At 32.1% G+C, this 25,372-nt stretch overlaps 1 protein-coding gene across 1 annotated transcript; it reads left to right on the top strand.

The window, feature by feature from the left end:
- Positions 1 to 5,987: 5,987 nt before the first annotated feature.
- On the top strand, positions 5,988 to 25,163 carry LOC114288341 (uncharacterized). The gene is made up of 6 exons (XM_082916822.1): positions 5,988 to 6,720; positions 11,829 to 12,364; positions 13,203 to 13,395; positions 23,340 to 23,404; positions 23,964 to 24,174; positions 24,701 to 25,163. The coding sequence occupies exons 1-6, from the start codon at positions 6,514 to 6,516 to the stop codon at positions 25,061 to 25,063; spliced, it is 1,575 nt and encodes a 524-aa protein (XP_082772948.1). The 5' UTR covers positions 5,988 to 6,513; the 3' UTR covers positions 25,064 to 25,163.
- The last annotated feature ends 209 nt before the right edge of the window (positions 25,164 to 25,372 follow it).

The raw sequence follows: 25,372 nt of genomic DNA on the forward strand, positions 1-25,372 counted from the left end.
TATGCATTTTGTGTTTTGCTATATTTTTTGAACAAATTTATCTATTTTGTGAAAACTTACGCATTTTGGTAAAAATTTACGAATTTGGTGAAATTACTTACGTGATTTGTGAAAGCTTATGCATTTTGTGTTGTTCTATATTTTTTGAACAAATTTATCAATTTTGTAAAAACTTAGGTATTTTTGTGAAATTAGTTACATGATTTGTGAAAATTTACGCGTTTTTGTGTTGAGTTATGCAATTTTCTGAAATCGCTTGCGTGATTTGTGAAAATTTATGCATTTTGTGTTGTTAATTTTTCACAGCAAACTTACGTGTTTTTGTGTTAACTTACGTATTTTAGTGAAACCACTTGCGTGATTTGTGAAAAATTACACATTTTGTGTTGTTAATTTTTCACAACAAACTTACGTGTTTTTGTGTTAACTTACATATTTTAGTAAAACCACTTACGTGATTTGTGAAAACTTACGCATTTTGTGTTGTTGTCAATTTTTGACAAAAAAAATTACGCGTTTTTATGTTTAGATATACTTTTTTGTGAAATGACTTACGTGATTTGTGAAAACTTATGCATTTTGTGTTATTGTCAATTTTTCACACCAAACTTACGCGTTTTTGTGTTCACTTACGCATTTTTGTGAAACCACTTATTTCATTTGTAAAAACTTACGCATTTTGTGTTGTTGTCAATTTTTGACAAAAAACTTATGGATTTTTGTGTTCACTTATATATTTTTGTGAATTCACTTACGTGATTTGTAGAACTTACTCATTTTCGTGTTATTCCAAATATTTTGTGAAAAAACTTACACATTTTTATGAAAATATTTACATATATATTATATTACCTGTAAGGTGACCTGCTTGACAGGTCACCAATATATAAGTTTTAACATACATTTGTATAACTAGTAACACAAAAGTATATAACTAAAAAACATAAGAATATATAAATACCTTGCATAGGGTATGTAAGGCATACCTAAGGAAGATCCAACTTTATAAATCAATTAAGAGGGCTTTATACTTGGTCAGTTAACTTCTAAACTCTAAAATTTACGTCTATCTAGTGTATAATATTTTAGGCATTACCAATTACTTATCAACACACAATGGAGTTTGGGAATTTTTTTTATCAGTTTTATTTTTATTTTTTTGATTTTTCTTCAATTTTAGTCATTTTTAATGACAAAAAAAGAGAGTTAAAGTTGACTGACTCTTTTTTTTTCTTTTTTTCGAAGTGTCATTCACGTTATTATTATTATATTTTGATGAGCAGAGGGTCATTCATGTTAAATAGCTTGTCACATTTGTTTATTATTTATTTATTTTAATGATGTTATTAGAGTATTAGCTAACAAACCATTAATATAGTTGCAAATTCATTATAGCACACAGTTTCATAAACGAGGGCTTCTCTCCAATTTTTAGATAGGACCAACTCGTCCCGTTTAGACCCACGGGTACACTACCGCCCCTTACTTTGATGATAATTTAATTAGTTAAATTTCAAAACTTAGAAGCATAATTTTATAATGTTTATCTTTACAAAAATTGACGGTCTATTTTTAAAAGGGTAAATTATTAATAGTTTTTAATAGTTGGGACTTAATTTTTATCAAATTTTATTGAAAATAAGTCTTGATAAAATTATCGCTAAAAATAATTTTTTGTGATTATTTTTTACATACATCGTTAAAAATTGACAATTAGTGATTTTTTTATCATGATTTTTATAAATTGTCATTAAAGCTTATAATTAGTGATTTTTTTGTGACGAATTTTTTAAACTGTCGCTAAAAATTGTAAATTAGTGATTCTTTTTTGTGACAATTTTTTTAAAATGTCGCGAAAACTTATAATTAGCGACTTTTTTTATCACAAAATTTTTATATTATCACTGAAAATTAATAATTAGTGACGTTTTTTAATAATAATTAATAAAAAAATGTCATTTATTATCATAGGACCTATTAGACAATAAGTTCACTTATTAAAATCATACTTGTCACTTATTTTTTAAAGACAATATAAAAAATTTCTGACTATGATTATTAGATTAATATAATTTTCATATAAATAATTTACGTAAAGAGATTATAAAATAAAGGGGTTTTTTTTTTAAGGTCCCTGGTATTATGATTTTATAGCATAAAGGATATCAAATATTTTTATAATGTCTAAGGTCCCTCAACAATATTTTCATAATGTCTAAGGTCCCTCAACCTTGATCCAGAGAAATTTCAGTCCAGAGAAATTTCAGTCCAGAGAAAATTGGTCCAGAGAAATTTAGTCCAGAGAAATTTCAGTGCAGAGAAAATTGGTCAGAGAAATTCTGGGCCAGAGAAATTTGGTCCAGAGAAATTTCAGTGCAGAGAAAATTGGTCAGAGAAATTCTGGCCCAAAGAAATTTCTCTGGACCAAATTTCTCTGGATGAGTTTCTCTACTTTTCTTCTCATTCACATCCAAATCATTGTGATTCATTAGGTAAGCAACATTGTTCAACTGAATTCAACTGGAAAAATTCCACATTGTAATATGTAAGTAACATTAGAATGGGATAACAATGGCAACTTACCAGAACCAGAGAAATTCTGGAAAAATCTGGGTTTGATCCTCCACCATTGTTGCTACTATTGTTACCATCTCCACTGCCACTCGACTCCGGAGACCCAAATGCCCCAACTGTGGCACAAGTCTTTAAGTAGGAATGCTTCCCTATATTAAAACTATGAAGCTTTTTATCAGATTCCAAATAAAATTTCCAGAGAAAATTCTATCCATAAAATTTCTCTGGACATCACAGAGAAAATTTCAAATTTCTCTGAACAAATCACATAAAAAATTTCAAAATTCTATCCACTATAGAACCAATCGATTTTGTGGTGACTTGGATACATATTCACAGAGAAAATCCCATCACCAGAGAATTTCTCTGGATTTAAAACCAGAGAAATTTTCTGCATCACCAAAAAAAACAACAACAACAACAACCCAGAGAAATTCTGTTTTTGGTCTTTGAAATTTCTCTGGACACTTCAACCCAGAGAAATTCAATTGGGTTGATCCAAAGAAATTATCTGGTTTGTCTTGATAATTTCTTATTCTTATTTGCTAGTGTCCTAATTTTTGCAGAGATAGTCAAGGAAATACTAAAAGAACGCCTATCAAACTTGAAAAAGAATGCAATCATTTTCATTATCATCAAACAATTTTCAGTAACATACACTGCAAATAACTGAAACAGCAAGTAGTAGACATTCGAAAGCAAAAGAATATGTTTAACTGGGGAGACATTAACAATTGATTCTACAAAATACACAAAATTATGAAGAAATCTACTCACTTCAGCATGGGAGATAAAAGAAAAATATCTTTAGGAATTTCTCTGGATCACTTTAAGCCAGAGAAAATCTCTCAAAATCAATGAAATTCCTAAAGAAACATTTCCAGAGAAATTCTCTTTAACCCAGAGAAAATTCAGTTCAAATAAAAAAAAATTCAGTCCAAACAAAAAAAAAAACAGAGAAAGAGGCGGATCTGCACTTATCCCTTTAGCTTCAAGCCATCTCTTTCTCTCTCTCTCTCTCTCTCTATATATATATATATATATATATTTATAAATTAAAACAAACAAATACACAAATAAGCAATATATAAAACAAAACAATAATAGGTGGGTTTCTTTACTTGGTTTGTCCAAGTTCAGGTAAGGAAATAGTTCTCCAAATATTGATCTTTGTTGGTGTTGTAGTGATACTCAAATTATATACAATAAATTCATTTGTTCTATACATTTTATAGCATAAATGATGTTTATTTTATTCGATCCCATAAATGATATTTACCTTCTGAAAAATATGTTTGAATAATGAAAGTTAAATACACAAAGAAGTGGGTTTAATTGAGAGAGAAGTTAGAAAGAGAAAATGAAATATTCTATTGGAATTTGCTGGTGGTGGCTAGAATTGAAAAGCAATATTGCTTGTATGGATTCAAGATGATTAATTTGATTACTTTTTCTCTAATAGCAAAACTGGGTGTGGTTTCTTTTAGATCTAGAAGAAGAAAAAGAGTAAAAGAAAGAAAGGAGGAAAGGGGTGGTGCTGCTGAAACAGGGTCACCATAGGGGGAGCGAAATGGCTATAGCTTCTGGTTCATCTCCACGGACTCTACTTTCACAGGCTCAACAGCTGGAGCTTCCGGTTCAACGGTGGCTGGAGCTTCTGGTTCGCACCTCCTTCGACTCCATCTTCATCGGTTTGAGCCCTGGTCCACTTATAGATAGTGCATCCTGGACAGTTTGTCTTTTCTCGAAGCTCTAATTGTGGAAGACTTCTCACCATGCTGCGATTCATCAAGATTCGCAACTTCTTGTATTCACGGCGACGGCGTATGGTTTTAGAAGAGAAAGGAGTGTTGTTCCGATCATCTTCATTTTCTCTCTCTAGAAAGCTCTGGGTTTCTCTGGTTGTGGGTAAGAATGACGGTGGGTTTGACTGAAATTTGTCTGATATATGTTTAGGACCTTAGACATCAAAAAATAATTTTGTGGACCTCTTCCATTACGAAAAGTGAGAGAGGGACCCTAGACCGATTTTCCCTAAAATAAATAGATCATATCATTAGAATAGGATATTAATTGAACACAACTCCTAATAAAAAAAAATATATACAATTATTTAATTATTGTTGACAACTACCCCCTCTTAATTTCCCCGTTTTCGCCCCCGTCAGTTTCGACTCCAAAACTCATCCCACACAAGACGGAGAAACTATACCGATTTGTTCGCTCTCCCTTTCTCTCTCTCTCTCTCTCTCTCTCTCTCATATTTTGGAGTGTTTTTGATAAATTGGTAAAAAATTAATTTTTAAAATTTTTTTTTGACTAAAAAAAGTTAACTTTTTAGGTAGTGTTTTGGGTAAAAAAAATTAATTTTTTTTGACAAAAAAGTTAAAAAATCAAAAAAATTGATTTTTTATCATGTTGTCAAAAGACTGTTGTCAATGATATTACGAAAAGGGAGAGAAAGTGGGATATTTGTTTGGATTTTTTTGAATCAATTTATAACTTTTAATTTTGGAAAAGTTATTTTAAATTATTTGATTAAATTTATTTCAAATAGTTTTTCATTCTAACAATTTATTTTAATTTAAAAAAGTTGATTCTGTAGAATTGTTCACTCCTTACTTTTGATTATCAGCTTCTGTCGTGAACATATTAATTCACGGTTATATTATTAGATTTTTTTATTTTATTTTTTTTAAAAATAGAAAAAGATTCAAATAGACTATAGATTATTATTATTATTATTATTATTATTATTATTATTATGAGAAATGTAGATCAGTGAATAACAAAAAATAAAAATTAATTGAAAAAACTATTTCACAACTTATTTAATAAATACTACTCAGCACCTTAAATTTATAATCTAATAATTATATCAAATAAATTAATAATTTTTAATTAAAATCATAAATTATAATTTATAAATTATTTTAACAGCTATACTAAGGGGTTGCTTTAAATGTTCTAAATAAGTATTTTTTTGACTTTTTTTATAAAAAGATGTATAGAAAAATAGAGAAGAGATGTTGATTGATGTGACTTAAAAAAGATAAAAAGTATAAATTTATTTAATCTTTCTAAACAAGGCCTAAATGGAACTACCATACCCACTTGTCCTCTCTATTTCTCTTTCTCTTTCTCTCTCATATTTTGTCGATTGTCAATGACACCACTAAGATAGAGAACCTATACCTACATGTTCCCTCTCTTTCTCTCTCTCATATTTTTTTCGTTGTCAATGATAGGGAAGTGATTGAAACTCCCTCCAATTACGATCTCACTAACCCCACACACATGTCAGACTGGTGATTGAAGGAGAAAAAAAATAAATAAATAATTGACCAATCAAAAAGAGTCGTGGGCTGCTAATTACGAGGGTTCAAGTCATTTTTCTATTACTAAGAGAGATAAACTACACCCATGTGTCCCCTCTTTCTCTCCCTCTCATATTTTGTCGTTGTCAATGATATTATTAAGAGAGAGAAACTATACCCACTTGTCCTCTCTCTTCCACTCTCATATTTTGTTGTTGTCAATGATATTACTTACTTCTATGTTTGGTAATAAATTTTTGGCTAAAAAAATATTAAAAAAAATTAATTATATAAATTAATAAGATAAAATCATTATATTTTTTTTATAAAAATAAGAACTGAACAAAACTAAAATAATAAAAAATTAAATCAACTCTTTTCAAATGAAGAATTAAATCAACTCTTTTCAAATGAAGATTAAGAGAGCGAGAGAGTGCGAGAGCCAGAGCGAGAGCGAGACCGAGAGGGAGAGAGCATAGTTGATGAGCTAATTGTTATCATCATCTTCATTATAAATTCTATATTTTTGCAGACAGAAGTATCCCAAAAACCATGAGTCAATTGTTGTCATCATCTTCATCATAAATTCTATGTTTTTGCAGACAAAAGTCTCCCAAAAACCATGCAAAAGAGCAGTGAAAAATTTGCCAACACAGCGGTCTTATGGAACCTCTGTGGGTTTGGCGGCAGACAATCCAACCTCGGCGGTGTCGGACCACCACGACTCCGGCCGCGCTTCAAGAAGAGAGCCACCACGACTCCGGCCGTGCTTTGTATCTTCTTCTCCCTCCTCTTCGCCGCCTTAGTTTTCTTCGGCTGGTTTGACCACGTAAGTCCTCTCTTAACAATAATTTTGGAGATACAAAATCACTGGAGTCTGCCATTAAAAATACAATTTTTTTACCCTGTGTTTGGTTGCGATTTGGGAAGAGATTTAAAAAAGAAAATGAAAAAAATGTGCGAAACTAAGTAAAATATAAACATATTTTATTTACATTTCATTTACTTTTTTCATTTTTCTTTCTAAATCTCTTGCCAAATCCCTCAATCAAACATAATATTAAATAAATGGCCATAGACTTGTTGGCCAGCAAGCTTTTGACGTATGGGTCACGCTAATTAACCAATGTTTGTAGAAGATGACCAAAAAAAAAAAAAAATTAAAAAGTATTCATTTTGGTTTAGTTTTTAAAATTATTTTTCATTTTTTTGTTTTTGATATTATTCATTTTTAGTGATTTTTGTAACTATATTTTAATTTTTTTAAACTTTTTAGATGTACTTCATTTAGATATATTTAAAAATTAAAATATTATTGAATAATTTTTCTTCCTAAATACAAAAAAAATAAAAATACAAAAGTATACTATTTTAAATAATTTTTTTCATATCAAGTGAAATTTTATTTTAATTTTTTACAAATATGTTTCTTTTTAAGTCAATTAGATTGGATGAATTTAAAAAGTAAAAGCAATTGATCACACAAAAAAAATATGAAAAAAAATGTGAAAACATAGTTTGATTAGAAGACTGTGCGAGCGAGATTTACATTTTAATATTAGATTAATGTGAGATCCTGAAAATTAATTTAACATTTAATGGATCATTGTGTGGCCCAAGAATTACTATAATATTAGAGTAATACTATGTATCATGAAAGTGATCATAAAAGATTTTTTTCTGTTAGATTACACTTACAAGAAAACACCACATACTAATCAAAAAATGAAAAATCTTCATAAAGTATTTCATGATATTTTTTTTCATAATATCTAATATTATTCATAATATTATAGTTTACGTTTTAATTTAGATTTTAAAGCTTAAGAATGCGAGTTTGAAGTCTTAGGACAAATAAATAATTAATTAATAAATAAAGGGTAAATTACACTGACACCCCCTGAGGTTTAGATTTATTACAATTCCTCCCACCTTTTGGAAATTACATCTCCCCCTGAGGTTTAAAGTTTCATTATAGATTCCCCCTTTCAGCAATTTATTTTTTTTAAATACCAATTTTGCCCTCATTAGGTAAATTACATTGACACCCCTCACATTTTAGAAATTATAATCCCCTCCCTAAGGTTTAAAGTAGCATTACCAATTACCTCCTCGGTTAGTATTAGTTGGAAAAAAAATTCATTAAAAAAAATTAATTGGAAAAAAAATTTATTAGTAAAATTTTTAAATTTTTGTTTAAAAATCAACATAAACTTATTTTTTGAATTTACGTTTTTTTCTCAAATTTACAAACTCAGACAACCATTTATAAAGTAAAAAAATTATCAAACAAATTTTTATGACATTTTTTAAAATTTTTGTAAATATAAATTAAAAATTGAAAACGAAATGGTTACCACATAGGCCTCAGATGGTAAAAATGTGGTAAAATTAACAAATAATTAAATAAGTTACCAACGTAAGAAATGGCGTATTAAAATATTCTTATGGTTTGATTTTTAGAATTTTTTTTAAAAAAATTAAAAATTAATTTGGTTAAGAAATAAAAAATAAAAAATAATTATCATTTAAGGGTAAAAAATAATTATCATTTTAACTTTTGAGTAGGTTATATACATACGTATGGCTGTTTTAATTTAATTTGTAAAAAATTATTTCTAACCACTCGAAAGATAAAAATTATATAAAAATGATAATTATTTTTTATTTTTTATTTTTTAACCAAAATAATTTTTAATCTTTTTTTAAAAATTCTAAAAATCAATCCATATATAGCCTAAGAATCTTTTGATAAGTAATTTCTTATGTTGGTAACTTATTTAATTATTTATAAATTTTATGACATTTTTACCATCTAAAGCCTGTTTGGTAACCATTTCGTTTTCAGTTTTCAATTTTTAATTTATATTTACAAAAATTTTAAAAAATGTCATAAAAACTTGTCTGATAATTTTTTTTGTTTATAAATGGTTGTCTCAGTTTGTAAATTTGAGGAAAAAATGTAAATTCAAAAAATGAGCTTACATTAGTTTTTAAATAGAAATTTAAAAATTTTACTAACAAATTTTTTTTCAATTAATTTTTTTTAATGAATTTTTTTTTCCAACTAATACTAACTGATGGGGCAATTGGTAATACTACTTTAAATCTTAGGGAGGGGATTGTAATTTCTAAAATGTGAGGGGTGTTAATGTAATTTACTCAATGAGGGCAAATTTGGTATTTAAAAAAATAAATTGCTGAAGGAGGGAATCTGTAATAAAACTTTAAACCTCGAGGAGAGATGTAATTTTCAAAAAGTAAGAAAAGGAATTGTAAGAAACCTAAACCTCAGGGGTGTCAGTATAATTTACCCATAAATAAAAGTACATGTTGGACTTGTACTCAAATTATAGAACTATGAAACTTTTGTCATTGCCTTGTGTAAACAATTTGGGTTAATTATTCACCCAAAAAACAATTTGTGTTAATTGCACCTTATCATCCAGATAAAGGCAAACTACAAATGGAATCAACAGATAAATATATTATTTTAGGTGTTTCTTGGATGATGTAATTTTGTGTAAATTTTTAACAGAATTTTAATAAAAGATTAAGTGTAACAAGATTATATTTTGATGAGATTAACTTTGAATAATAGAGTGCAAACGGGACATAATTTAAAAAGATTTACTGTAATTTACTTTCAATAGAAGGTTTTGTTTACCCCAAATCTATTGGATGAGTAAATGGAACTCTTAACTTGAAAGTTAAAGTCAACACAACTGTATTATTTTCTTCTTTTCTTTGCTAGAGCATAATTCTTTTTTCTTTTTCTGTTTTTTAATCAGCTATCATATTAAAATACACAAATTTTTTTATTATATTAAAAAATATACAAAATATCAAATAATCTTCTTTTTTTTTTTCCATAAAATTTTTATTGAACCATGTCAAAATTATGCTGAGAGGGTTGATTCATCTATTAATAAGGCTAAAAACAATTCATGAAAAAGTAAATTTTAAAATGTTCCTAATTATTTCCATGTTAATATATAAGTACTAGCTAGGCTCTATGTGCCACTGGATCAAACTAATATCATAATTATTAATCCTTACCTGCATTTTAGGGCATTGTTTCTTATACTGTATTTATTCTTTCTTTAATTTCAAATCTTAATCCTAAATATTAAATACTTAACGTTGTGTTTGGTTGGAGAATTTGAAAAGAGATTTAAAAAAAGAAAAGAAAAATATAGATAAAATGTGAATAAAATATACCTATATTTCACTTGATTTTACACTCTCTTTCTAAATCTCTTCTCAAATCTCCCAATAAAAATCTAATCTTACAAGATGTTAAAAGCAAATCCAATAAGGGAGAGGCTAAAGCTGGTCTTTTTCCAATCTAAATCAAATTAATTTTATTAATATAATTTTCTCATATTTATAATTAATCTCTTAAGGACAAAACATAAAAGAAAAACTATATGAAAATGTGGGTTAAATTTAACAATTATTCTAAGAATACAGAATTTTTTCACAAATGAGATAAAAAGCGTGAAACTCACATAATTGAAATGTACATGTGGAGCCATCTTTTATCTCATATTTATATTTAATTCTACAAAAAAAAAATTATACGCGCGCTTTGTCAATATTTTAATTTAGGTTCTCAAAGTTGAAAGGGAGTTTGAACTCCTAGGTCAAATAAATAACTTAGACTTGGTACCCGATTAAGGCATCCACTAGCTCTATTAAGAGCATTGCTACGTAACTCGAATTCATCTTAACTCGAATGGCTTGAATTTTAACTTGTCGGTCGTCCGCTTGGACATTTGGCTGGTCGTCCAGTCGACAAGGTGATAGCCGCGGTCGATAAGGTGACAGCCGTAGTCGACAAGTGATTCACCCGATCGTCTGTCCGGATGTCCAGTCGGTCGTCCGGCCAGTCGACCGGCAAACAAAATTCAAGCCATTTGAGCCCCTCTTTTTTGAGCTGCTAGACATTTTCCCTCTACTAATTTAATTAACCAAATTCTGAAAAAAAATAAATTCTAACTACATATAATTTGATGGTAGAATGAGACACAATATTCTAAGGCCAAGTTTAACAACTCTTAAAAAATCTAAAAAGTCAAAAAGTCACTATTCTATTTAAATCACATCATCTTATTTAAGTCACATCACCTCTCTAACACATCACTTCAAACCCAACCCAAACCCAATCCATATTTTATAAAAAGTCAAAAAGTACACTTATTTAGTCTTTCCAAACTTGGCCTAAATACAAAATTACAAATGAATGCGATTTTGTGAGTGCAAAATTTTAGTATGTTTCCAAACGCAATAAAAACTCGTACCCCTATTTATTTGTAAATATTTTTAATTTTCTACGTTGAAATGTTGTTTTTCCTATATTTTTTATTATTATTGTCCTTTTGTTTTGTTTTTGGCTGGTGGTGTTCCGGAATGATGACATAATTAACAAATCATTTTTATTATAGGACCAAATAGTCAACTTGTTTTGTTTTGTCTTTTTAATATTTTTCAAACTTTGAAACATTTTTTTAAAAATAATTGTAGGTCTTGACTAAAAGATTTAATTTTGTTTTATAAAAAAATTGAGTCAATTTTATAAAAAAAAGTGAAATGAAGAAGAAAATAAATAATTTTCTTTTTAAATAAAAATGTTGCAAAATTAGCCTATTTTTGTTTATTTAGGATTGTTTAGTTGAGACAAAACTAAAAAATAAATGAATTTGATATATATTTTTAATTTTTTTTTATTAAAAACTAAAATAAGCCGAACTAAAAAAAGTTTACAAAAACACTTCTCAAAAGATAATCATATATTTAAATCACAAAATTAGTATTATATTAAAATCATGCATAATTATTTTCATGTTGATGATATACAGGTACTAGCTAGCTTTCTCTACCATTGGATCACTAATTAATATCATAATTATTTTTTTTTTTTTTTTTTTTTTGCAGTCTATATTTTTAAGCCTTTCTTCAGAAAACAGAGAACAATATTTAAAAACTCCAAAAAATTACCCACTAAACTGCACAGCATGGAACCGGACACAAACATGCCCAACAAACTACCCAATCGTACACAAACCCACCAATCTCAGTCGTCCATCAAACCAAACATGCCCCGATTACTTCCGTTGGATCCACGAAGATCTACGGCCCTGGAAAGAGAGTGGAATCACAAGAGAAATGCTTGAGGGTGCACGTACCGCCCACTTCAGATTAATAATCGTAGACGGTAAGGCCTACGTGGAGAAGTATAAGAAGTCGGTTCCGAGCCGAGATTTGTTTACGGTGTGGGGGATCGCACAGTTGCTTAGGTTGTACCCTGGAAGATTGCCTGATTTGGAGATGATGTTTGACTGTAATGATCAACCAGTCATCAAATCAAGGGACTATAAGGGGCCTAATGCGGGACCACCGCCATTGTTCCGATATTGTTCCAATAGATGGAGTTTGGATATTGTGTTTCCTGATTGGTCGTTTTGGGGTTGGTAAATACCATCTCTTTTTCTCTCATTGGTTAGAATGTTTAGAACATAAAAATCGATCACAGAATTAAACGTAATTTTATCAAATTTTATTTTTTTGTGAGTCTCATTCTATGATTGATTCTATGGACAAAAGTATTTGCGTCCAGATACAAAATCAATTTCTATATTCTAAACGATTCTATGTTGATATATCTCTTTTCTCACCTTGGTTTGGATAACTCATTGGTACAAAAGTTTTGGACGAATAATTATTTGAAAAATACTTGGTAACTTGAATTTACGTGATCTGAATGACTTGAATGTATCAAAACGATGTTGTTTTACTCCAAAAATGAGGTCATTTGGAAACGTTCGAGTGATGAAATTCGAGTTACCAATTATTGTTATAATTATTTAGTCACTTGTGGCAATGCCATGAACAGATATTGACCCTTGATTTTGTGGAATCCAAACGGAACCCTATGTGGGTTTTACAGAAGTTCAAGATGAAAATGTTTTTCGGGGCATTGCTATGTCGGTGCTATCATTGACACTAAGGGTCCGTTTGGAAAGAATATTATGGTAACAACTTTTTTAAAAAATTTAATTGGCGGGTCTGGAATTCTAGTTTGGTCGTATACCGATTTAATAACATGTATATGATCATTTTGTTATTATTTTTCTTATAAATTTGTCACGAAATGATATTTCTAAAATCTCATTTAACTTCTTGTATTATAAATGCTTTTTTCTATTTTTTTTCTGAGTTCGTAATATTATTAGAAATAAAATTACGACCATTGGTTTAAGGGAAAGATTATCTATTTATATATTAATTTTTAATTTTTTTGGGGGACAGGCCTGAGACAAATATAAAGCCATGGAAACATTTGTCGAAGGGCATAAAAGAAGGCAACAAGAGAGTAAAGTGGGAGGACAGGGTGCCCTTAGCTTATTGGAAAGGAACCCCAAAAATGGCTGCTAGCAGACAGGACCTTATGAATTGCAATATTTCAGATCGACACAACTGGGGCGCTCTCTTATACACCCAGGTAGTTAAATTCATGCTCTTAATTACCTATATATATATATATATATATATATTTTTTTCCTTTAAAAGAAAATTTCTTTTCATTTTTCTAACCTAATTAAAATATAGGAGGAAAAAAAAAAAAAAAAAACTTCTCCCACTTTGTCTTCTTTGCATATCTTTTCCCTTTTTCCTTTATTTTCTCGATAAATTCAAAATTCAAACGTTACATTTAGTTCTTATGTCACTCTAGAATAGGGTAATATCCCTAGTCGCTTGAAAGAATTACAATACAAATATTCTGAAATACTTAAAGATATCTTTACTCTACGATCGATTAATTACTGTTCAGTACTTAGGCACCGTTTGGGAAGAAGTTGGTTGGGCTTTTTTGGTTATTTTAGCCACAAAAAACAAAATAGGCTATTTTAGTCATAACAAACAAAGCATCACATCCAACCCATAATCATTACACTCTTTTCTCACAAAAAAACTCAAAAAAGCCAAAAAGCCAAAAAACCCTTCCCAAACCAAGCTTTTTAGCCCAGGTTAAAATAGCCAAAAAAGCCAAAAAGCCAAAAAGCCAACTCACTTCCCAAACGGAGGCTTATTAGAATTGACATTATCAAAATATGTTTCTTCTAAAATGCTTTGCAAATTATCCAAACCATTGAGAGTTTGGATTATTGAATTGTGTTAAACTTCAGTTTAAATGAGTTAATGTTGGTTTCTGTAAGATTTAGATAAACGCAGGGGGTTAAAGGATTCAAAACACTCTTTGAATCCGAAAGGAAGAACCTTGCGGGTAAATCGCGTGCTTCAAACGGTGAACAAGAACTTAGCAATAGAGTGATACCACAGTATGAGTATCACCCACTCTAGTCACAGTGCAAGGGCTTGGTTATTTCATAGATGGGAGAGAGTTAGAGAGAGAATGGAATAATACGTTTTATTTTTTTTCTTCTATATCACATCCCATATATCATACCAGATATATAGGCCATCTATCCATATCTCCTGATATGATAGATTTAGATAGATGGTGAGTTATCCTAACTAATAGGATAAATAGAAATTCAAAATTCAAATTACATAGGTAATTTCAATGGGTCATGTCACACGGGGGCCCAAATTCGGGTCCAACTTGACCTGATTTCCAACATCTCCCACTCGCTCATGAGTCGACATGACACTGCCACATCTCTATCTCAATTTGCCCAAATATTGAACAATCTCATACTAGCCAATGAACCGTACGACCGCTAAGAACACCTGCATGTGGGAGCTCTATACTAAAAATTCAAAATGAGCCAACATAAAGATATCAACCCAAAAAGAATAGAAATAGTGTCTTATGTGCCCAGACCAATCTAGTTACACCGGTCCAAAACATCTCTAATCCCTCAAAGAGCATGTTTGACCCTCCTAGGTCCCGCATTATATTCACACTCAATCAGCATCCCATATAGAGCAATGTGAGTTGTCGACAGTGAATATAGAGCTGAGGTGTAGAACTAGATGATCTTCCCTTCACCCTCATATCATTTAACTTGGAATTGACCGCTTTTCCAGTAATGTCCCTTAAAGCCAAATCATACATGACCGCATGCAACATACCAAAGTAGTTGAACATCAACTCTTCATCTCATGACATAGTCAAAGGTCACAAAAGGCACAAAGTTGAGTCATTTGAAAAATGACTTTTAGGTCTCACACTGTGAGGAAGTAGGGATCCATTCTCTCACCTCACTAACCGGTCAATAAGCACATGCAGTATGAATGCATGCTACAGTGGAGTAACTCTTCTAAAGAGTGATGTTAAACTCATACACCATACAGATCTTAGTTTAGTCGCTCGTAAGCGCACAAGTCGCTTCCTAGCGTCTAACTCGAATTCTCTATTTGCTCGCCCTTTAGGCGTCAAATAAGATCTCGCATCTAGCTATCCACAACAGGCACATCATGAAAAAGTGAGTACACACATCCATTGTTGGTCTCTAACAAGACCTCATCTTGGCTCCTACCAAGGCGACATATATTGTGGATAATTTAAGCCTTTCTTGGCTCTAAATAAAATAAATCACTAGTTTCATCCTTTCTCGCTTCCAAGCGCCAAGGGCGATTGCTCGTGTGAGTGAGCCAATCTAGCCTGCTGACATCATCATCTGCTAATCATTATGACACAAACCATAATAGCATTAATATCCTATAATCTCCAAAAAATAAGTGATCGATCGAAAAAAAAAAACCACAGTTTACGCAATTCTAGATTCCAAACATAAGCCCTATCAGCACCTCTTGCCATAAGCATATACAACGGAATCCACCTTATGCGCCTCATATGAAGTGGTTCAAGATCACTACCTCTTGCGCAGTTACCTCTCTAAAGATATTTTGGTGACCAATTTTCGTTCATTCAAGATGCGCCCAACTAGCGCTTTGAATCTTACAAAGAGGCAGATTTATACACTACCGTAGAGCATCCTATCCACAGTCTAATGAGCAAGGTCAATGTCTAAATTACTCAGTTGATCGTTTACCAAAGATAACACTCACTATGCCGAATACGCCCACATAGCATACTTCAGGCTACCACAACAAAAGATCAAAGAATATAGGTCATTTATTTTTTCCAGAGATAATCTGATGATTTATTCAATAACTAAGGCTCTAGCTTTTATCGATAGGTAAGTCAATGGGTTTGTAATTTCGCATCTAGAATTATTCTAGGATATTCTTTATGTACATCATCAAAGACAAACCGAGAATTCTCCTAGAACAATCCCTAATGATCGTATATCCGAGCATATAAATGACATCACCCATGTCCATCATGTCTAAAGTGGAGGACTGCCAACCCCAGATGGCGACAACCTTATTGATTCCTGGCTCAAAATGACTAAGTAAGGAAAAAAACTTCTTTTAGACCATTGATCATGTCACGCCCCAAACTCGCCCCTAAAAGTTTGGCGACGAGACCGGCCAGTAATCCTAGATTACCACAGGCCTTGCTATACAAAACATAAATAAAAGGGGCTCGCGGAAGCGAAAACAATAACCACTAATAGTCCAAAGAGCTGTGCATTCATATGAACATACATTACATGCCAAAAATGTTAATTTACCCACTACATTACATCACATATAATCAAAATTCATGTACAAAACATAGGCTCACGCCATATGCACAACCAAAACTAAGCTTCCTAACGGCCTTCCTAGGCCTAGCCCCAACTCGGAGGCACCAAAACACCGGATAGGCTTCAAAACGGCGGCTCGGCTCGGACTCCGCCTAGGCTTGACTTCCAGAATGCTCACCTATAATACATAATTACAAACAATGAGCTAGAGCTCAGCAAGTAACATAACAGTAAAGAGGCTAGTGAACGAAGTCCGACATTTTCATAAATCCACAATAAATCAATCATAAACATATATCAGTCATCAGTCATCATAAGAACATACGTAATGGCATACTCCACAGAACCTTTCATAACAGTCTATCAGTCAACAGTCTACGAGATCTCGTAACTAGTCATGGGCTTATCCTTCCATGCCGTTCCCCATGACTCATGACGCATGGGCCTGCATGTTCCCGCCCCCATGACCCAACTATCTATGGATGCCATACTAGATTCGCAAATCAGGACATTCATTCACGGAAAACATTCTCATTTCAAAGCATAGCATAACGTAATACATTTAAAACATAGTTCATAATAACATATCTTTACAGAAATGTTACTCACAGAGGGTTTCCGAAACCGAATGCACGGTCTTCAAATCTTGACCTGCAAATATCAACATATCACACATTTCTCAATACACGTTATCATTAAATCCTGTAATTCATGCACTTCATTCTTTCCTTTACTTCATTTCATGTTCATTCTAATCTTTCTTTACTTTGATTCATACTCATTTCATGTTCATAAGATGATAAATGATGCAATTAACATGTTAAAATCAAGTCTGCAACTTCCCCAAAATTTTCTTGAAAAAGGCCTTCCCGCTCGAGCGCCACTTTGGCCGCTCGAGCGTACTGTAAAAAGTCCCAAAACTGCTGGGAGGCTGTTTTCACCGCTCGAGCGGGCTTCCCTCCGCTCGAGCGTACAGAGCAAAAATCCGAATTTCTGGTTCTTCTTCCAAGCTTCATTCTCCTCTTTACAAAATCACTTTCCACATTTATGAAATCCAAGACCCAAAACACTTAAAACCCATCTTAAATCAACATCAAAACTTCAAATCAAAACCCATATGGAACAATAGAAGTTCAAATCTTGGAGTAAAATAGAAAATCATAAACTTGAGCATAAAAGCTTCATTCTTAAATCCATGGAGGTTCTTCCTCAAAATATGACAAATATAACCATAAATCATCTATTCATGCCATGCATGCTCAAATTAAACATATTTCCCCTTTCAATCCTCTTATTTAACACGAGATCATTGATGTATCAACCTTATTTCAGGAAATTAGAGAGGGATCCTTACCTTAATCACTTAATTGTAGAAGATTTAGCTTGACTCTCTCTTTCCTCCTCTTCTTCCCCTTTCTCACGAATTCTCTCTCTCTCTTCTTTCCAGATTTTCTTTTTCTCTTTTGTTTTTGAGTCAAAGAGTCAATAAAGGCCCTTATACTTATCTATATATCATTTATAAACAATTGTGCCAAACTTTGATCCAAACATGGCCTAACGAATCAGACAAAATTCAGTTCTCAATTTATTTTCCCAAATGGCTCTAAAAATTCCCGGTATCACATAGGCGTGCTCAATTTCGTTTTCTGAACCCATTACGGTCATCAATTTCGGTCCCGAAGTCGTAATCTCAACAGGTATTTTCTAAGTTCAACAGATAATCTTCAATTAAATCATACTAACACATAATTAATTACTGGTAATCATCGTATACGGTTCTGGGTCGTTACAGATCATGCCTTAGTGGTCTTCATCGATCATCGTTGGCCCATCATGGCTCAATGAAATCTAAGAACTACTATTTGGATAAACTATTTTAGGCCGTAAAAGATTTATTGGAACTAGCAATCTTTTGCGCTCCTAACTTTTCGCTATAAAAGCAAAAGGTAAATCCCTATGGATCTACTTATCCAATTCTTCAACAAGAAGTTGGGTCACAATGTCCACAAAGTAAAGTTTCGAACTCATATCAATCATAACCTAAGTCAAAGTTACCTCACTCTCCAGGAGGAAGTCTTCTCATGGTCTACACCTTCCTCAACGGTGCGACTTTTCGATATCTAGCGAGTCTTATGCCTTAACAAGTGACTATCCAAATTGCGCATAACTTTGGAATAGTTTCACATCATAGCGGAAAGTCAACCAAATTGTAAAAATGGCAACATTGATCCACTTTTCTAAAAAAACAAGGGACTAGAACCTTTGGCATTATCCTAGGCTCTTTATCATCTTGCGGAGCAATCATGAATATTTTCCTCTTAATCACCTAGTGATGACGTGGAAAAAATTTCACATTTGCTACCACGCAACTAAAAATGTAGAGTATTCTCCTCTAATGGAGTAATCCACTATTAGGCACGTTACTCCCACTATCCCTAGGATATTGGAAATTTATTTCAATTCTCAACTAAGCTACATAAAGCGCCATACTTAGAATTCTCTATCTTATAGAGTTCCAGAACTTTATTCACGTCACATTTACTAAAAAAAACTTTATGTGACTTACACTCCCAAAAAGTTGTTCACCTATAAGCACATGACCCGGAGGGTTTACATGACAGCATACAATAATGTGCCACATGACCTTAAGCGTTTACATGACAGCATACAATAATGCGCCATAGAACTCTAGGTCTAAACTTCACAACCTTATGAGAAGTAAAATGAAGATAAGCTGCTTGATGGTTACAGATCGGCCACAATTGGCTCTCTGCTAACCCATTTACTCAAATGGAGTGTAAATTTGATATGGAGGGCACTTAGTTAGGGACATAGGCAACAAACTAAATTCCAAATTCTCAATTGGGAAACATATTGCGCCATCATCGACTTAACATAAACAATACTTAATTCTTTATCTTTACTACACCATTGTGTTACTGAGTACTAGGAATAATCAATTTTCTAAGCATCCATTTCTCTTCACAGAGCTTTTTAAAAAAATAGCTCAAATAGATACTCGCCACCTCAGTCAAAACTAAAAGTACGAAATCTCTTATCTAATTGATCTCGACCTCATATGTGCAATGTCAAAAATCATCTCAAAACTTTTGACTTATGGAAAATCAAATAGTTTTGACTAAGATGCGTATCGTAATCTATAAATGTGTCCAGATTGGGGGTAGCCCTTTGCCCTCATACATATCCAGTCACAAATATCATAGTGGACTAAATGCGCCAATACAGATGTCTTTCTGCGGCTTTCTTACTTACTTGTGCGCAACCATTGCGAACAAAGGTACACATTCACATGAGAGAGAAAAATGCCATAAGCGAGTGGGCCTGAGAGGGCCTACTCAAAACATCCATGTCATCTTCTCATGGTCTAAGTATAGTAAGCCATTGGTTCATGACTAATGTCATAAACTAATTCCAATCATCCTAATATGTGAGTTCTCAAAAACAAATGCAAATGTTTAGGCTCAACTAGGTAATGACTCATAACTAATTCATCACTAGATCATAAAAGGATGTTATGGAGATATCAAGTGCGCCTAAGTCGCAAATTTAACTAGTAAGTGTTAATCCCCTGCACCTTCAAGTCAATTTTATTTTCCATACACTTCACTGTATCTAGTTGAAACATGATGATACTCCTTTGGCCATCTTTGTTTCTCTCTTTATAGTTAGTTGCAATTGATTCTACTATCCACAAGAATGAGAGAATAAGCTATCAATCTATGATAGCTCTTGAAGCAACTTAAGCGCGAATTAGGCTAAAGAGTCTAATTCAACACAATGCTCTCACAAGCGATGCATCAAATTCTAACACAATGCTCTCACAAGCGATGCGTCAAATTCTTAGAGTCATAACAACCTTGTCGGCCTTGACCTTTTCATTACTACGCTGCAACTTCTGCGCTTAGTAGTAAACGCCATTCAAAACTGTTAGCCGGGCTAAGGAATCATATAGAGAAGCACCTCCTCATGTTTCACACTCAATTGTGGAAACAGTAAGCGTCCAGACTTAGACAAGTTGGCAGTGCTAATAGATTTTTCAGCCACTAGGCGCTAATATTCTCATGTAGTGTTAATGATTTTTTTTTTTTTTTTAGCTTTTAAGTGCTAATCTTTTAACTTCAAGTGATACTTCAACGCATACTATCATAGTGCGCAAAATTTTGCTCTGTCCACTCCCATCAATTAGATAAAGAGCAAAACAATGCTCATACTGGCTACTCGTCTTACACTTAATGACTAACTCATTTAAGCTCGCATTTCTTTGATGATGTAACTCTTGAATGTTGCTTTATCCAATGATGCAACATTATTACAAGTCAAATTACAAAGTCAATTCATGCAACTCAATAGTCAGGATCATATCTAGATCTATTGAGGGCTTACTAATTTCACAACTCCAAACTCGCCAATCAAAAACTACTTAGCATGCCGCTAATCATAACGCACACATTAAGTTTTATTGCGCCAAACAAGGCAACAAAATCATAGCGATGTTGAGTCATGTTTCCTTATTTTGGCTCAATTAAGGTCTGACCTGAACTCTTCATGACCTTATGCTTATCTAAAGAATAGGATTACATTGTTCACATTTGAACATCTCTACTAAGTCTAGGCCAACCAAATTATCTTCTATAAGCTAAATCAATTAAAGGAAAGAATGTGCATTGGGATTAATTTGATTAGCATAATATAATTTTGCTACAAAAAATCTAAATTAAATAGTGATAATATTACACAAGTCGCAAGATCAAAAATCCGTTATGCTCATAATCATCTCTTGCGCCACAAATGACAATTATCAAAACTTAATTTAACTTCATGCGCAAAATTGTTGGTTTTCGGGAGATAATTCCTAGAATCTTCTCATCCGAACAACCTCTCACTACTTATGACATGTCTAAAGCATGATAATTAGTCTAATTCCACACAACAGCATCTTAATGTAAATTTACAATGTACTTATGCTATATCTCATTTAATAATGGAATTTAAATAATTAAACAACTAATTATGCTTTTCTAACCACAACATATTACAAACACTAGGCAAAAAATAACAATATGTTATATTTAATGTTCAGATTATGCCATAACAGAAAGTACATCACTTATGAAATTTTTTGAAATTTTAAATAATTATTAAACACACATAAAATCAAAAATAAATATTCCAGAATATGGGAAAAAGCAACAATCATACCAGTAAATAGTAAACCATTACAATAGCCTACAGTAAATCTTTCAGCCCCAGAAACTTAGTCATGCAACACCAGAAGTATTTTAAAACAGAAATAATGAATTATTATCTCAGGAAAAATATTTTTTATTTTCATAAAATTTTGAAAATCTTACAGTACATAAAAAATTTAATTCTAAGTCTAACCGTACCAACCACGCTTAAAACAAAGCTATAACGAATTAATTATGACCATTTAAAGCAATTCTGCATTTTTTGAAAAAATAAACAGATCCTTAGCATCCAGTAGCCAAGCCTGCGCGAAAACGGCGGGGCTCGCGGCTCGGTGCGTGTGTGGGCAAGGCGAAAGGCGCGCGTGTGCGAAGTGCAGACTGCGCATGTGTAGGAAGCGCACCTGGCCTATACGGGCTGGTAGTGACGCATGGCGCGCACGTGGGCTGTGTTGACGGCGTCATTTGGATCGTGCAGATCACGTGCCGCCTTCCGAGGTGTTTTTTGGTCCAATTTTGGTACTGCCAGACTCATTTTTTTCAAAATAAAAATAAAAATAATAGTGGTCTCAAAAATGACATTTAACAAACACAAATAATAAGGTGTATCACACTCTCTCTCTAATGAGAGTGGAAGTGCAGAAACTCTGCACTTCATTTTCTTCCTTAAGCCACAAAAAACTCCAAACGAACCCAAATTAGGGTTTGATTTTTCTCATCATCTGTAAGTCCAAATCTAACAAATAATATATGGTTTTGAAGGTCTCGAAACAAGGATTCTAAATATGTAAGATTTGTAGACCGAAATTAAAGCATGTAAAAACGGCATGCATACAAAGTTTCGGGAATATAAAATGGGTCTCCATTTTTCTTGAAATCTAACCGTTGGATTTTCATAAAAATTTGCGGATATATTTTATATGAAATGTATTACAACATATGTAAATTTTAGGTTGATCGAAAAAAGTTCAAAAAAATATTAATTTTCATGCATATATCATGTGTATATATAATCATATACATATTTTGATGCACAAAAATAAGCACGAAAATACCCTAGCCTGGCTCTGATACCAATGTAAGATTCAGATAAATGCAGCGTGTTAAAGGATTCAAAACATACCTTCCTCTTTGAATCCGAAACGAAGAACCTTGCGGATAAATCACATGTTTCAAACGGTGAACAAGAACTCAACAATGGAGTGATACCACAATATGAGTATCACCCACTCTAGTCACAATGTAAGGGCTTGGTGATTTCACAGATGGGAGAGAGTTAGAAAGAGAATGGAATAATGCGTTTTATTTTTTTTCTTCTATATCACATCCCATATATTATATCAGATATATAGGCCATCTATCCATATCTCCTGATATGATAGATTTAGATAGATGGTGAGTTATCCTAACTAATAGGATAAATAGAAATTCAAAATTCAAATTACATGGGTAATTTGAATGGGTCATGGGTCATGCCACATGGGTACCCAAATCCGGGTCCAATCTGACCTAATTTCCAACAGTTTCTATTACAGTTGAAGTAGGAGGGTGACACAAATTTGCATTATAATAAGATCATAATATATTAGACTTGACTTTTTTGCAATTTAAAATTTCAGGATTGGTTGAAGGAAATCAAAGAAGGGTTCAAGCAATCAAATCTAGAAGATCAATGCACCCACAGGTAAATTTTTAGATTATTTCACTATGAAAAATGTCCATTTTTTCAACAGTAACATAATCATACATAAAAAATACATATGGATGGATAGGATTTTTTTGAAAAGATTTGGCTTCTCGTTCGTCCTTGATCGAACTAGAAAGGTTCTGTTGGCACGTTGTGGGCCCATCTCGAGCCATCTTGGCGATCTAAGTTTGTTGAACAGATTATCCATGTTAAAAATTAAGTTGATTGGATATCTGTAGCCAAATTATTGAGTCACATTTGTCTTGAAAAAATGAACGTTTTGTGATTATGTGGTCACCATCGTCTGATCAATTTTATTTTTTACATAAATACTCTACTTGATAAGATCTATAGGATGAATGTTTCAAATCATCGAGATGGACCTCAGGTGAGCTTACAGAAGGCCAACCAGACCACTACAGTCTCCTTCCAAAAGTGAACCTTACCAACAAATCTTCATCTATTTATGTATTTTGTGTATAATTTTATATTTTAAAACTTTTTTAATCTCTCTCTATTAATGTTTGAATTTTGTTTGTCTTGATTTTGATAATAGATACAAAATATACATAGAAGGACGGGCATGGTCAGTGAGTGAAAAATACATATTAGCATGCAACTCACCAACATTGTATGTGACACCACGTCATCATGACTTCTTTATAAGGGGCATGGTACCCCAAAAGCACTATTGGCCCATTAGGGACAACAATAAGTGCAAATCTCTCAAGTTTGCTGTTGAATGGGGCAACAATCACACTTCAGAGGTAAAAATCTCTATACAAATCACTGATCACATAGTATGAGAAATGTTATATAAAATCGAAAAAAATGTATAAAAATTATTTTATATAGAATGATATGGTTGAATATGATTTTTCATTCAAAAGCAAGTACTCATGAAAATGTCATTGGCAAATTATTTTAGTGAACGATTTTGTATAAAAAATTTGTAAAAATTAAGTCTAAGTAATTTTGGACACCAAAAATAAAAAGAAAAAGAAAATCATCGAGAAAAAACTCACATTAAACCATGAGTTTTACTTTTATTTATTTTTATCTTCTTCAAGAGTAATTTTAAATATTTTTTTATCGAGAATTAAGTCTTAGATATCTTCACATTAAGTCTTAGTTTTAAATATTTTAAATATTTTTTTTTGTCGAGAAAATCAACGAGAATTAAATCTTAGATTTTTTTAAATTTTTTTTTGAAATATATATATATGTTTGAGTATTTAGAATTACTCATAAAAATTTTCAATGAATGTTGAACTCTATGTATAAATTTACTAGGCAAAAGCCATGGGAGAGGCATCAAGCCACTACGTTCACGAGGATCTAAAGATGGATTATGTGTATGACTACATGTTTCATTTGTTGAATGAATATGCAAGGCTTTTGAAGTTCAAATCAACCATACCTCCGAAAGCAGTTGAGCTCTGTCCGGAGGTCATGGCATGCGCTGCGGCCGGAGTTTGGAAGAAATACATGTTGGAGTCGTTGGAGGAGGCTCCTAGTGACACAATTCCTTGCACTTTGCCTCCACCCTATGATCCCCAAGCACTTAAAGCTTTTCTTGATGGAAAATTTACGAAAACAAAACAAGTTGAGAGCTGGGAAAATGAGTATTGGGACCAACAAAATGTGAAGCAATAAACAACCAAGCCTCTTTTATAGATGTTCTAATAATTTGTAATTGGATGTTTAACTTTCATTGGTTTCATTGGCGCTTTATTTATGTAGGAGTTATGAAAAATATGGGAACCTCCAAGATATTGATTTGTGATTATGTTTCAATTTTAAAAAATGAATAACAATTCCAATCAAACAATCAAAGACAAATCGACACAACGATTTAACGTGAAAAAATCACATTGGAGTGCCTCCAATCGTGATAAAAAAAACCATGAGTGAAAACCACAAAATAATCCACTAAGAAGACATAAAGGAATTACACAAGTGTAC

This window comes from Camellia sinensis, chromosome 2 (genome assembly GCF_055761805.1).
Source record: "Camellia sinensis isolate YWXY chromosome 2, ASM5576180v1, whole genome shotgun sequence".
Lineage (NCBI taxonomy): Eukaryota > Viridiplantae > Streptophyta > Magnoliopsida > Ericales > Theaceae > Camellia > Camellia sinensis.